At 36.3% G+C, this 14,993-nt stretch overlaps 1 protein-coding gene across 1 annotated transcript; it reads left to right on the top strand.

Moving 5' to 3' along the window:
- Nucleotides 1–1,211: 1,211 nt before the first annotated feature.
- LOC109008511 (transcription factor bHLH62) lies at nucleotides 1,212–4,207 on the top strand. The gene is made up of 8 exons (XM_018988625.2): nucleotides 1,212–2,422; nucleotides 2,509–2,739; nucleotides 2,826–2,891; nucleotides 2,982–3,050; nucleotides 3,145–3,219; nucleotides 3,310–3,531; nucleotides 3,623–3,725; nucleotides 3,832–4,207. The coding sequence occupies exons 1-8, from the start codon at nucleotides 1,544–1,546 to the stop codon at nucleotides 3,867–3,869; spliced, it is 1,683 nt and encodes a 560-aa protein (XP_018844170.1). The 5' UTR covers nucleotides 1,212–1,543; the 3' UTR covers nucleotides 3,870–4,207.
- The last annotated feature ends 10,786 nt before the right edge of the window (nucleotides 4,208–14,993 follow it).

The raw sequence follows: 14,993 nt of genomic DNA, 5'->3' as shown, positions 1-14,993 counted from the left end.
ATTTATTTATGAGTATTGTTTTAACTTCTTATATTTTATCAAATGTCAACTAAGATTTCGAAATTAAATAATTATTCTCATTATATACTATTCACTATCTTATATTTCACATTTTATAAAAAAAATATCAAGTATGAAGTATAAAGATAAATAATAATTGATGTAAAGCAAAAACGAAATTAGCATAACACTTGAATTTTTTTATTAAAGATTAAAAAAAAAAAAAAAACAATACCGAAGATGTCTATTACACACAACATTACATGATATCATTGAAATATGTGTGAGAAACCTGCGAATCCTGAAATAAAATATTATTTAGTAAGCAAATAAATATTTTTATTTTTTAAAAAGGCACTTTAATCGAAGTCACAGCAAATCTAGAGAGGACCCATTAACCAAGGCATTTCTAATGTATATTTTACCACATGGGCGTTCTTATTGGTCAATTGGAGAGACAGATACGTAAGGAGCACTTCTGAACCTCTGGTATGGCAATCAGTACAAGGGTAGCCATCAATTATTCAGTATTCAATTACTATCTATATCTTCCTTTTTTTCTTTCTTTTCTTTTTTTTGGCTTTAGATATTGTGGACCTCAGGATTTGACTCCCCATTCATGCTTCTTCTAATGCACGCCAATTCACATCCCGGGTGTTCTGCATAATTCTGCATCAAACCGTGTGTATAGATGATGATAGTAGGAGCGGTTTGAATTTAGAGATGAATTGAGATAGTTTGTGAATAGTAAAATAAAAGTTGAATTACTTATTATATTTTATGTAGAAATTTAAAAAAGTTATTTTAGAAGTTGAAAAAATTGAATTGTTTATTATATTTTATGTAAAAATTTAAAAAAATTATAATGATGAGACGAGATGAGTTGAGGTGAATTTTAAATGCAAACGAGGCAAGTCTCCCTGCTGCCTTCAAAATATTAAATATTTATGCCAAATTAACACTGTTTGAAGGAAAAAGGAAAACAGAAAGAGCATAAGATCACAGAAACAACGTTTCTTTGCAGGCTTGCATGAGTCATAGCCTACGTTGCTATCGCTTCCTGGCGATATCTCCTTCTACGTGAGAAGAGAAAGAAAGAAGAATTACGACATATCCTTTCCCTAATATCCTATTCTTCTTAGGTTATTTGTTTTTTCTGTTCTTCCTTTCCTATTTAACTTCATCCCCCCACTCCCCTTTCCCTTCCCCCCCCCCTCCCCTCCCCTCCCCTCCTCTCTCTTCTTGCACTGAGCTTTTGGTTGGCTTTTACTTCACCAAACATATTCTCCCTTCCCTCACCCAACTCTTCCCATTTACCTCAAATGCAGTCATATTGAGCCCACATTCAATCATTCCAACCCCCTCTTCTCTGCTCCTCTTTGCCACACCACCTTCCTTTTATTAACTCCTAAATTAGCAATAGGACCCCAAGACTTCCAACTGGTTAGAGCTTTAGCTGGTGAATCATCAGTTTAAGCCCCAAATAGATCCCAATTAGCAATAACTTTCCTGGATTTATCCTCTCTTTTTCAAGTGTTTCTCAATGGAGAACGAGTTTTTTCTTAATGCAGGAGTCCCTCTGTCGCTTCATTTTGAATCGTCAGCTTCAATGCCCATGTGGCACTCTCTTTCATCCGCCATGGAAATTCAAGGGACCGAGGTGAATTGCTTGTCCGAGCAATCCCAAGATTGCTTCTTGAATCCTAACTGGGAAAAGTCAGCGGATCATGGCGTCCACTTCGATTCAGCCCTGAGTTCAATGGTGTCCTCACCTGCAGCGTCAAATACCAACTTGTCCAATGACAGCTTTGTGATTAGGGAGTTGATTGGGAAGCTGGGAAACATTGGCAATTCTGGGGACATCTCGCCGCATTCTCAGCCCTTGTTAGCTTCTTACATTGGTGGAAATACCAGTGCCAACACTTCCTGTTATAGTACGCCTTTGAATTCTCCTCCAAAGCTAAACGTGCCGAGGATGGATCACTTGGTAAAAGAAAACTTACCCAGCTTGGGAAAATCGATGCCTTTGAATTCCAGTGTGGCAGATTTCTCTGCTGACCCTGGATTTGCTGAGAGGGCTGCCAGATTCTCCCGCTTTGGTAGCAAGAGTTTCAATGATCGGACGAGCCAATTCGGGATAAAGAATACTGATGTCTCTTGTAGATCGTATCTACCAATGGATACTGAGGGGCTCCCCCGAGTTTCGAGCAGTCCTTCTCTGAACGCACTCGGATCTCAAATGGGTGCCCAGGAAAACAACATTTCCCCATTGCAGGATCGGACTGAATTGGCGAATTCTCAAGAGGAATCCACAGTCTCTGAACAAATTCCAAAAGGGGAGACAGGTTTGAAAGGTTCCAACGATGTGAATTCCAGGAAAAGAAAAACGGCTTCCAAGGGAAAAGCAAAGGAGGCTACAAAGGTATAGATCAGCAAGTCAATTTTATCCAATTTTCCGATTTTGATTTAGTCGAGCATTTGTAAAACTTGGGAGTGCTTTGATTTCAGGCGGAGGAAGCTAACGACAAGTCGAATGCAAAGAGATGCAAGACGACTGAGGCAAATGGAAATGAAAATGGCCCTGTAAAAGCAGAGGAAGAAACTAAAGGAAGTACTAGATGTGCAGGGGATGAAAAACAGAGCAAGTCTAGTACAAAGCCTCCTGAGCCTCCCAAGGACTACATTCATGTCAGAGCAAGAAGGGGTCAGGCAACCGACAGCCATAGCCTCGCCGAAAGAGTAGGAACTTCTGTTTCAATTCTCTTCAAATCGTCATAATATGTCATGCCGAACTTCGCATTTGACATTTTGGTTGTTTTCGACAGGTCCGAAGAGAGAAGATTAGCGAAAGGATGAAGCTTCTGCAAGATCTAGTGCCTGGTTGCAATAAGGTGGGAGAAAATCGAGAATTCTGAACACAAAAAACAGATTGCATGAAATATTTCGTGTATTAATCTATGGCCTTCGATTTCCCATTTCAGATCACAGGAAAAGCACTTATGCTCGACGAAATTATCAACTACGTCCAGTCATTGCAACGTCAAGTCGAGGTAAATTAAACTCAAGTCAAAGCAACAGTTTGTGTTCGTGTTCGTGATTTTAATATGAGTTCCCTTGCTGATTAATATGTTTATTTTGTTGCAGTTCCTCTCCATGAAATTGGCTTCTGTCAATACCAGGATGGATTTCAACATGGATAGTCTGATGATCTCCAAAGATGTAAGCTCCTTCTCATGACGCAATAGCTTCTTTCATTTTCTATACATTCCAATTCTCCTGACTTCAAATTCCTCGGCATTTTGTGAATAGATATTTCGATCAAACAACCCTTCTCCACACGCAATATTCCCATTAGATTCCTCGGCATCAGCTTTTTATGGTCATCATCCCCAGCAAAATCCGGCACTGCATACCAACGTATCTAATGGGACAGCGACACAATGCCCAGTGGACCCATTAAATACTGCACCATGCCAAAGTCTTGGCGTGCAATTACCTCCACTCAATGGATATAGCGAGAGTGTCTCTCAAGTAAGTGAAGTTTTTCCACACACACCTCTCTCGAGTCTACAAAATTTTATTATTTCTCTCGTCTAACTCCCCTTTCTTTGATCGTTTTCAGTACCCAATGTACGGCGAAGATGACCTGCAAACCATTGTACAGATGGGTTTTGGTCAAAATACCAACGGGGAAACAGCAATATTGCAGCCACGAAGGTTCCATGGTGAGGATAAAAAAAAATTAATCAAGGCAATCAGTTTTTCCTTTGAATGTTTTTATTTATATGCACAATATCGATCGTGACCATGTTAAGTATTCTGATCATGCAGTCTCAGATCAAGCAACGCATGCGAAAGTTGAGCTCTGATTGCACCAGTCACTAATTGTTGGCTGTTGTAGTATATACAAAGACAACAACAGATTTAATTCGGATTTTTATTCCATGAACCACTAAGCCAATTCATCTGTAGGTCTCATGAAGTACTGAACATTTTTTCCCCTTTATTTTAGTGTTATATTATCCTGTCAATGTGATTTTGTTGTCCAAGTTTTTTGAGGTGTTTCTATTTTATTCTCTTTAGAAGTATCAAGTGTAAAATCCCAAAATCAGAAATATCTTTTTGGTGCAGAAGTATTAAAAGCACCACATGTAAGATATAGCAATTACAGTGCTAATTAGAGAGGAAGAGTTTTCTTTTCTAGCTACCACCTTTCATTATCCATCCTGTTGGATATTTTGTCTTTATGTATCAAGAACATGACATCAATTCTATAAGAAATTTGGCAATTCTACTTATAAATTGCATTTGGGTCATGTCAATTGCACACTGTTAACTGCTAAATCATGTAATCTAGTAGATTTGATTCTGTCATGGGTTGTAACCAGCTGTGTAAGTGGGGGCTTTGCACTTAAAAAAAGTCTAATTTGAAGGATTAAGACATTTGATTTTATCTTGACATGGGGTCAACAATCATGATTTCTGCCTTTGGTAATTTTCTCAATTTACCAAAGGCAGAAGCTTCTGTTCCCCTTTTTACAGTGCACAATAAAAAAATAAAAAAAAAATTAAATCAAAGAAATATTAGAAGTTAGAACCACCACTCCTTTAAGAAAAGTTAATTTTTTTTTTTTTTTATAAGATAAAAAGAGCATCAAAAGGAATCCCAGGTTGGCAGTGGTGAGATTCTGACTAGGCCCATTGAATCAAATCACTTTTATAATCTTACCTTCTTTTAAATATATATATATATATGAATATAGAAAAGGGTATGCAGTGGAGTTCAGGTTTGTAAAGATACTTAAAAAAATGTGGCCAATCAGCCTTTTTATAAGAGACTGTTAGTTGAATATCCAGTTTCTGGGGTTCAGCAAAGGGATTTCTGCATTGCAGTCTTCAACATTATTATATTGGAGGGTCTATTATTGATATGCAGATTAGTGTAATTTAATTACAAGAAAGATGCTTTGAATGTGGAGCTGTATATAAAATATTTACATATTAATTCATTTAATAATGCATACCTATTTAGTATGCCAAAAATCAAGTATAAAATATGAAATATTATTGGTAGAAGCCACTATTCATAGCAGCCATTTTTACACACATTGTGTGTCAAAATCTACAACACACGTTTGTTAAATTTAAAATTAGAGATGATGAGAGAGCGGAAACGAGAGAGAGAGAGCAGAGATGAGATAGAGAGAGAGAGCAGAGATGAGAGAGAGAGAGAGTGGAGAGAGAGAGAGAGAGAGCGCAGAGATGAGAGAGAGCGGGATGAGAGAGAGAGAGAGAGAGCGGAGATGAGAGAGAGCGAGATGAGAGCGAGACGAGAGAGAGAGCAGAGATGAGAGAGAGAGAGATCGAGATGAGAGAGAGGGGAGATGATGAGAGAGAGACGGGAGAGAGACGCTGGTGAGAGAGAGATGAGAGAGAAAAGCAGCTGCATTTGAAAGAAGAAACAAAAAAAAAAAAACAAAACAAAACAAGTAGATGAGAGACATTCACATAGTGTATGTATTATGTGCATCACTACAGTGAATACTCTCTAGCACTTCTCTAAAATATATTCAACGGTAATGATAAGAAAATTTTTAAAGACAGTAATGGATGCTCATGTGACAGTTCTGTCTCTTAAAAGTTTAAAAAGGTCCAATCATAATGCTACCTCTCTTGGGATTAGTACCTTACTATATAATACAATTTTTTTTTTTTTTTCTAAATGAATTTCCTTGGCTGTTTTATTGATGCTTTGGTGGCCTAATTGGATTGATATTCCTTAAGATTTTTCAGGAAAAAAACTAGCGAGGTTAGGACGAGAGGGTGGCTTAATACAAATTGAAATTTAAGTAAATTATTTGTAATTATAATATAATAAAATATAAAATATTATATAAAATATTTTTTAATTTTTTAATAAAATGAAATTTTATTTAAAATCTTTAAATATAATTTTTATTTGTAATTATAATATAATAAAATATAAATTAATATATAAAATTTTTTAAAATTTTTTAATAAAATGAAATTTTATTTAAAATCTTTAAATATAATTTTTATAAATTTATATTTACAACATTAACAACTTAAAATGAGATTTCAATATAGATTTTATACTTCATCAATTTAGTAAGATCTTAAACAAATCATTTAGAATATAAATAATTCATTATATTAAATATTAAATTTAGTATTATGGAGTCTTACACACATTGAGAACTATAAAAATGAATTAAAATTTTATTTAATAAAATGGTTTTTTTTTTTTTAAATAAAAAATACCTCTCTTTTTTTTTTTTTTTGAGGGTCTTATATAAGCGGGGGCATTATGCAACAGTTTAAATGGACTTACCATTGAGGCCGCCCAGAGTAGGTCTGCATATGATATTGAGGTCCCAAGCACTCCCTCACTTTGAACGCTTTGAGTTTTGGTTAAATGTGAAATAATTAACATGCGCATGCAGTTTTTTTCGACTTTTCCAGAAAAGTTCACACCATTTCTTTTCAAAAAATAGATCACCAAGTCATGAAAATGTAGCTTTAGTTAATAACTTTTACAGCTGCATGCATGTGAGTTGAGCACGATATTGATTGAAGGTTCTATTAACCTAGCTAGCTACTTAGATTAGGGAATTTTTCTTTTGCAGCTCGATTGTCACATCAAAACCCTGAAATCAACGTCCTTGATTGTATGTAAAATGCTTCGACTCTCCACGAATCGGATATAAATTTTCCCACCAAACGATGAGAATAATACAAAGAGTACCCTACCATTAAAGGATGTGATCTGTGAAAGATATAGAGGACAGTGGTTGTTTAAAGAGTACTATAAGTAATGATCATTTTGAGAGGTAATCTTATAACCAATTGTCACTGTTCAATCAACAACATCATGCATTACGGTCTTTTTCTCTTCTACCACTGGTCTGTTATTTTTCATGATCTGGGTCTTTTTTCTTTGAACTTTGGAAGAAACTTTTTTATTTTATTCTTTGTAGGATTTCGAAAAGAAAGAAAGGAACTTTTTTAGGGTTTCAACTTTGGTTGGTGTTTTGTTTTCCTTAGTAGGGGGAGAAAACGGAACAGGCTCGTGCTGAGAACCATCATATTTTTCACCAACCATGCATTATTATTTCATGCTCTACAACTCATGTAAGCGTGTTTTTGTTTTTCTCATGTATTCAAAGGTTGATCATCTGTCTCTCACAATCAAAATTCCGAAAAGTTTTTTCAACTTAAGGAAATTTTGTCAGGTCAGGACAGTAGTGCATAATATAAATAGATCATATATATCATGCAATTAATATCACCGTCACTCGAGTTTTAAATTTTAATTTCTATCACTTGCATGGATACGGTGGCAAAGCCACCCGGTATAGATCAACGGTGGCGGCCAAAAGTTAATTCCGAAAAATTTCTTGCGTCTTAAAAAACTCTTCCCTTTTAAAAGTCGTCCATGACTATCCTACCAAAATTTAAGTACTGCAGTTTAGAGGGTAAGATGAAACACTTTAACTGTCCAAACGGAGCCTAGCTAGAGTAACTCTTATAAATATTATAAAAAATTAGAGTAGCCCCCTTAATACATTTCTTTTAATAAAACAAGTCATATTTTATTTTCGAAAAACTTAAGTGCTTGTCTAAGATATATTTTTGTTTGGGTCCAAATCTAAACACGATATCAATATTTTTCTAAAGCTCAAAAATATTGGTCACAAAACCAATTCTCTTCAAGCAAATAGATCATAAATATACTTTTAAAACTCGTAACGTTTGACTAATTATTTATATATATATATATATATATTTATATGAGTCTTGCTATTTTGCCGTATGAAATATATCGCTGGAGTTACCCCATTGATGTGGCACCATCACTACTGCTCTTTTTAAAAGAATTATATTCAAAATAAGATAGAGTTTGAAAATATAAAAAATGATCGAAGACTAAAATCTTAAATTTCTTTTTTCTAAGCAAGATAGTATTTTTTTTTCTTTTTTTTAAGAGCCAAGAACCACACACATAGCGACCCCGTCCCAAATTTATTAATTAACTCTCACTTATGACGGAGAAAAACCGTGATAACAAGCAAGATAATTCATTAATAATATAACAACCTGAAATACAAATCCTAAATTTCCTCTATTCCTTTATATTTATGTTTTTAATTTTTTTTGGATAAACCACGTAACACCATGCACATGATGACGGGAGCAACTCCAACGATATACTTCAGGCGACTTAATGTCATTTTCCTATACATATATATTGACTGAGAAAACGGCAACTTTTAGACTGAAGATCTACGGCCATTACTAAGAATAGATATTCCACTGTTTAAATCCGTAAATATATGGATAATATTACATTTTTATATCTATATGGCAATAAGAATTTTTTTATACTACCATTGATCAATATTTCATTAGTGTCATATGGGAACTTAATTTTCGACCCTTCCACTAGTTGGATATATGAGTAATATAATATATAGTCGTATAGTATTGTGTAATTAGCATCACGTAATTATTTTATACGATATTTATATATTCTATGACTATAAACATTATTTCTCTAAATATAATGGGAAATGCTATGCACACCAGCACACACTTCACATCACTTTTTTTTTTTTTTTACACTCAATAGGTTGAGTGTGTGCTGGTGTGGGGCTGATGCAAATATTTTTCCAAATATAATATTGGTGCAAGAACTTTTTTACACTATCAAGCTTCGACGTGTACGGGGAGGATTCAGGAAGACGTTCAAAGGGATCGAACAAAATGCTTATTTTGGAGGTGGGCTTGAACACGTGAAACGCGTTCTAGGGGTCCCACGTAAGTAGGAAGAGGAACTAATAAATCGTACTGAGAAACTGAGCGAGTTTTCTTTCCATCATCGTCAAAGTCAAGCCCCCATGCATGACTGTGGTCTATCAAGCAGTACCACAACGAGCTTCACAAGAAAAGCAAATTATACCAAATGAAAGAAACGAGAAAACTCGCTGAAAAGCCTACTTTCTGATCTGTCCTAAGTAGACTCTCGGCACCCTTCGATCCATCTGCGCTAGCTGTTAAATCACAGCGACACAGAAATTCTTGCTTCGTGCGTATGATGTTAATTTCTTCTGTCGGAGAGATATTAACCGTTGAGAGTTTAAACTGCATTCCAATTTCCCATTGTCGGCGCGCAGTTCAAGATTTTGACACATGATTTCTATGTTTGTGACATGACATGTGGACAGTGGGGATCATTAGTGCTTTGACAATGTGAACTTATGAAGATGATCAGTCGATTATAATCTAATCCATCTGTCAGGTTTACAAACTCGATCTTAAACGATACTGATATGAACGCGTTCTGACTTGAAACAATAGAAATCATGATCCCCCCCGATCGTTGAGATTCTAGAGGAGCTATGATATCTTCTGGATGATCAAGTTACTTGCTAGCTAGCTTAAGGAGATTTGAGAGAATATCATAGATTATTGAGTACGAGAATACCGTATGTTCCTTTTGATGCAGGAGAATATCCTCTTTTAGAGAAAATATATACCCTCGAGTTCTTCATATCGAACTTCAGGGTTTCGAGAATGAGAAAGATATATAAAGTGGGTTCTAGGTGCATATCTTTCAAATGATCTTTTTCCTCATATGCAGTACTATATTATAAAAACACGGCTTATTTGTGATCAATTATTTGTAACGAAAAATGATTATTTTTTATTGAAATAAATCTGATTTTATCGCAAATAATCGTTATCGTCGTAAATAATCCGTTACAAATATTTTTTTTTCTTATAATGCTAGTTGGATTAATGGGATATAAATATTTTGGAATTACACTAAAAAATATAATTAATATTTCATAATAGATAATTTAATAGAAAGTTTGTGAAAAAAGAAAACATTCATTTCCATAACCAGTCCCTTACCTACGATAAGTTCGCATTAATGAAGGTTTGTCCGCCTTGAAACTAGTCTCGCGTGGCCCAAAATGGCGTCTTCTTTCCTGGGTCCAGCAGAGACCCAAAGTTTCTGTCCAGTTCGCCACTATATATCAATGGGCTTTATAGGTTAAGGCCCATTCATATACCCAAGGGAAAGACATGTGCCTAAGTTGTGAAGCTTAAGATAGTTCGAGTGTCAAGTTATAGTGGGCCCCATCCTATATTCCATCCTATATTTGCAAGGATGAATCTATCCAACACATTTTGGATAGCTGCATTAGGAGAATTGTGTAACACAAGACGAGGACTAAAATAAAATAACATTGAATTGCTCCCGTTGAGGGAGCTCCTCCAAGGAAATGAGAAGAAAAACGAGAGAAAATGGAAGAAAGACAAAGAAGTTTCTATATATATATATATATATATATATACTCCCATCACAACTTTATGGACAGCCAAGAAAAGGCTATGGGCCTTTTAAGTTCAAACTAATAACAATTAAACATGAGTGAGAAATATAAGCAACTGGGCTTAACTAACACCACCCTAGCCTATATTAAGAAATACAATAAAATTAAGCAAAATACATTAGCTATCCAAGTCCATAGAAGAAGCCATTGAGCCCAACCCTCTAATTCTTTATTGCCCAAGCGAAAGCCCACAAAGACTTCAGTCCATCCTTCCTTGTAGATATACTAATGACGTGTGACAAACTTTTCCCTTTCAAAGCACCTTGTCCATAAGGTACAGGTTGGTTGCCATGCCTCCTTTGTAATTGAAAATTATTAACTTCCAACTCATCATCAGTGATCCAATCAAAATTTTCATCTTCTACACCATTTAATGCAAAACCCATACAAATGGTGTTGAAAGAAATAACATATTGGAAGGACATTTGGTCAAAATGGTGTAGAACTTTTGCCTTAAATTCCATAGCAACAACAAAGTTGTCCCCAACCTTCTCCAATGCTTTGATTTCTAATGTCTCTGAGCTGATTACAATTTGCTTCATTCCTTGTCTAAGTAAACTACAGGCAAAGCCAATATTGATTGCAGTCTCCATTTTATCTCTAGTCAAAACCCATATTTGGATTACAACCTGTGCAAGCTTGTCAATGCATTAAGAACCCCATTTTGAAGTTTGTCTTCAATCTTGTGAGGCACCAAGAGCCTTTTGGCAGTAAGGAGAAAGCTTATGACAGAACCAGATTCTCCATATTTTACAATGTACCAAAAGTCACTTGAACCACCACATCTAGCCTTCACAAACATTTCCACAAATACCTGAGCGCAAGGTAAAAGGCCTCTTCCATGTGGGGCATGAAGGCAAGATCAGATCCTTCAAGATCATCCATTCCTCCAAAAAAAAATTCAACACAACAATTTGATGAAAAATATTCGAAACTCCTAATGATGAAATAACAAAGTTGGCAAGTAATAACATGTCATCAAGATGCAGAGCAGCTTTTTAAGCACTAATATGACTAACAACCTCATGCTTGCATATTAATATTGTAAATAGAACACTTGGATCGGAAACATCTTGCATTACAGCACCATAAATTAGCTCCCATTGTCCAACACTCAGCTTTTTCTCTCTCCACTTTTGCTTAATGGTATTGTTAAGAACTTTTGCCTGTGTTGTGTTCTCGTGGTCCCGCAGATAAGTAGGAACAACTTCTTCATGGAGATCATCATCCACCTTGTGCCTGGTGGACAATTCCTCATGGCCAGTGTCTTCTTCATCAGAGCCTTTTCTGCAAACATCTTGCCCTTAATAGCCAGAGCCTTCTAGGCATATTCAGAGCGCTTGTGGACTTCATGAGCCTCCTTGCACTTGCGCTTGAAGTGGTCAAGGCAGAAGCCATGTCTATTCCTATGAAGCTCTATGTAATCTCCTTGAGGCATAGTGATGAGGAATTTTGAGACTCGGCCATCTTTCTTAAATTGTACACTGCAGTGCCCAAACCTTCGAAAAACATTTTTTTGTTCATCTCTCCGAGTATCAACTGACAAATTACCAATATACAAAGCCATTTGAGAAGTTTTGCATTCCTGAAAAATGAGCTTGATGCAGTCTGGGTATTCCTTCAATATATATGGATATGGATGACACGGGTGGGTTGTGTACCTAGAAATCAATATCTTCTAGTTACCCACATCTCTCAAATTAGCAGCCTGGATTGCAGCACCATATGTAATAGCCTCATTAGGATTGCAGGAACTCTTTGACGAGAAGGACCGGTCCCACGGCTGCATTTCATCAAAAACCTGGAAAGCTTGTTTTCCATATTCTTCTCGATTGGAGTTAGAGGAGCTTTGACCTTCATTCTCATTTGGGTTTGGTTGTTGGTTGTCGGGAAGATGAATGGGTCTAAGTGATCAGAGGAGTTTTAGAGCTTCAGTTGGTTTTGGTTTTTAAAGAGGTTGTCGGTCTAGATCGATTTGGCACTGAATAAATCTTCCACCAGGGTCAAACTCCCTTATGATGCCCAAAACTTTGAGGACGCTCCCAAACCCAAAGTTGTGCTCAATTTTCCCTAGGTTTCCCACCTTATCATCCCCTTTAGAAACGCCACAAGCACCAGGCCAACAAGAAGCGAACCCTTACTCGTGTACTGCAGATCCTTGAAGACCATTTCTTACAATAATGAGATCAAGGTTGCAGTCCACATGGTCTAGCGCTTCTTCAATTGCATTTTTTCTAGTTGTTCGGAGAACCACAAGGCCACTATCGCAGGGTGGGTCTCTTCCAACTCACAGTCGTTATCTCTGACTTTGTTCTCGAGCCGATTAAGCTCAACCTTGACCAGATCTGACCCATAAAGAATGTTATCGACTCATTAGCGTTGAGGCTGGGTCTCACTGACGCTCTCTGCGACGAACTCTCCCCTTCCTTAAACGCCAGTGACGCGTGAGTGTATGTAAGCTCAATACTGTCATTACTAGCGAACAACGTCATTGCCACCATCTCAGGAGCCAACACTCCTACTTCAAACACCTCCGCCATTCTAGTCGATTTGACCAACTTCACGGTTTCAACCATAGAGATTTCCACTGTAAGTGTATGTTCATCTTTTTTTTGTATTGCACATTTTTTGTGATCCAGATAGTTTGAGTTTTCATTCAAATTCCTCTTAAATTCTCTTATTTGCTGCAGGATTCGATCTTGAGTTTGTAGCGATTGTTCTACCGTCTCCCTAATTTTTAGCGGAGGCGCAATAATTTCTTTCATGTTGATAGCACAGAGATCGGCGTCTGTACCAATTGTAACACACCTCAAGGACTAAAATAAAATAACATTGAATTGCACTCTTCGAGGAGAGCTCCTCCAAGGAAATGAGAGGGAAAATGAGAGAAAATAGGAAAAAGTATGTCATTCCAGATTCATTCCTTACACTATCCAGTTGAGTATGTATATACTCCCATGATGACTTTACGGAAAGCCAAGAAAAGGCCATGGGCCTTTTAAGTTCAAACTAACACCAATTAAACATAGGAAAAATTTTTGCATCTGCCTACCCCGGCACACACTCAATGCATTGAGTATAAAAAAAAAAAAAAATATGTGAAGTGTGTGCCGGGTGTAGGCAGATGCATAGCAAACCCCTTAAACATAAGTGAGAATATAAGCAATTGGGCTTAACTAACACCACCCTAGCCCATATTAAGAAATACAATAAAACTAAGCAAAATAAATTAGCTATCCAAGCTCATAGAAGCCATTGAGCCCAACCCTCTAATTCTTTATTGCCCCAAACCAAAGCCCACAAAGACTTCAGTCCATCCTTCCTCGTAGATATACGGATACCGACGACGTGTGACAAATTGCTAACAGCAAGTATCGACTCAAGTTAAAAATAATTATGATCATTTGCTGAAAAGTGCAACTAATTCGATCAGTTCAAGATGGCATCAAAATCTAATAGGCAAATCTTGAATCTTCCCATTTTGCCAAGGAAAGTCATGATTAACAGATGAAGAAGTTCATTACTTTGCATTCCGATGGAGCATAAAATAATAACAAAACAGTTCAGAGTTAAACTAGGCTGGATTTCAGGTTATGCCCCTGATGAAGAAGGATTGGAATTCATCATGATATTTGCAGAATAAGACTACTGTTACGACCTAATTTTGAGATAAATATGGGCTTATCTTTTTGTTTAGTCTGGTTTCATTTTGGTCATGAGTTGGACAAAACATTAATTGAGGAAGAGCCTGGAGGCCTCTCATGAGTAGTTGCTCCAATTCCCAAGCTAGGCCGACTCTTAAAGCTGAGATCCGATCGATATTGCACGCTTGTCTTGTTTGAAAGCACCGTGCATGTATATAGGGAATGGGGAATCATTGTTCTTAAGCATTGTAATTGGCACCTGGCCTGAGGGTTCCTTAGTACTTAAAACAAGTAGTACATATACGAATGGAAGTGATATGTGGCATGCAACCTGCTCTATCTGGCTGAGGCTGTTGAAATCCAGAAGAAAGTTGCTGGAAATCATTCTGGTTCATGAGCATCGATCATAAGGTTAGATTCAATGTGAAATACATGTTCACAATAAAATACAAGTTGAATACAATATATGCATCCCATGCATTTAATGCTACCTGTCAAGATTTTAGACATTAATGTAATACATATATATATATATATATATATATTTGAGAGATGATGTTTGCAATCGTGAGTGTACAAGCGCATTGTAGTCACTTTAAAAAAATATATATATATAGAATCCACATGAAAAGAAATTAATTTTTTAATAATAGATCCTATTTTTTTTTTAAAATAACTGCACGGTACTTGCGCACTCTACGATTATATGTAATATTATTCTATATATTTATCTCTTTCAAACCGTGTTCCAAATTGGACAAAGATTGACCGAGGATGATCTTACGTATATTACTCGAGTGGTTACATATATTACGGGGTGACCGGACGTGGTGGCTAACACCTGGATTGTTGCTATTGAGTGGCCGAATTCAACGTATAGAAAAATCTTACGCTCGACAGTTTGCAAGATTGTCATGCATGTGCCTTT

The sequence above is a fragment of the Juglans regia genome, chromosome 14, assembly GCF_001411555.2.
Source record: "Juglans regia cultivar Chandler chromosome 14, Walnut 2.0, whole genome shotgun sequence".
NCBI lineage: Eukaryota > Viridiplantae > Streptophyta > Magnoliopsida > Fagales > Juglandaceae > Juglans > Juglans regia.
This window is presented reverse-complemented; position numbering and strand designations above follow the sequence as displayed.

What these genes read in the sequence shown, in the direction of transcription:
- LOC109008511 (XM_018988625.2), top strand. Translation starts at nt 1,544, where the DNA reads ATGGAGAACGAGTTTTTTCTTAATGCAGGAGTCCCTCTGTCGCTTCAT. An exon ending in AAGCAAAGGAGGCTACAAAG is followed by an intron (nt 2,423 to 2,508) that starts GTATAGATCAGC and finishes CTTTGATTTCAG; the next exon opens with GCGGAGGAAGCTAACGACAA. An exon ending in GTCTGATGATCTCCAAAGAT is followed by an intron (nt 3,220 to 3,309) that starts GTAAGCTCCTTC and finishes TTTTGTGAATAG; the next exon opens with ATATTTCGATCAAACAACCC.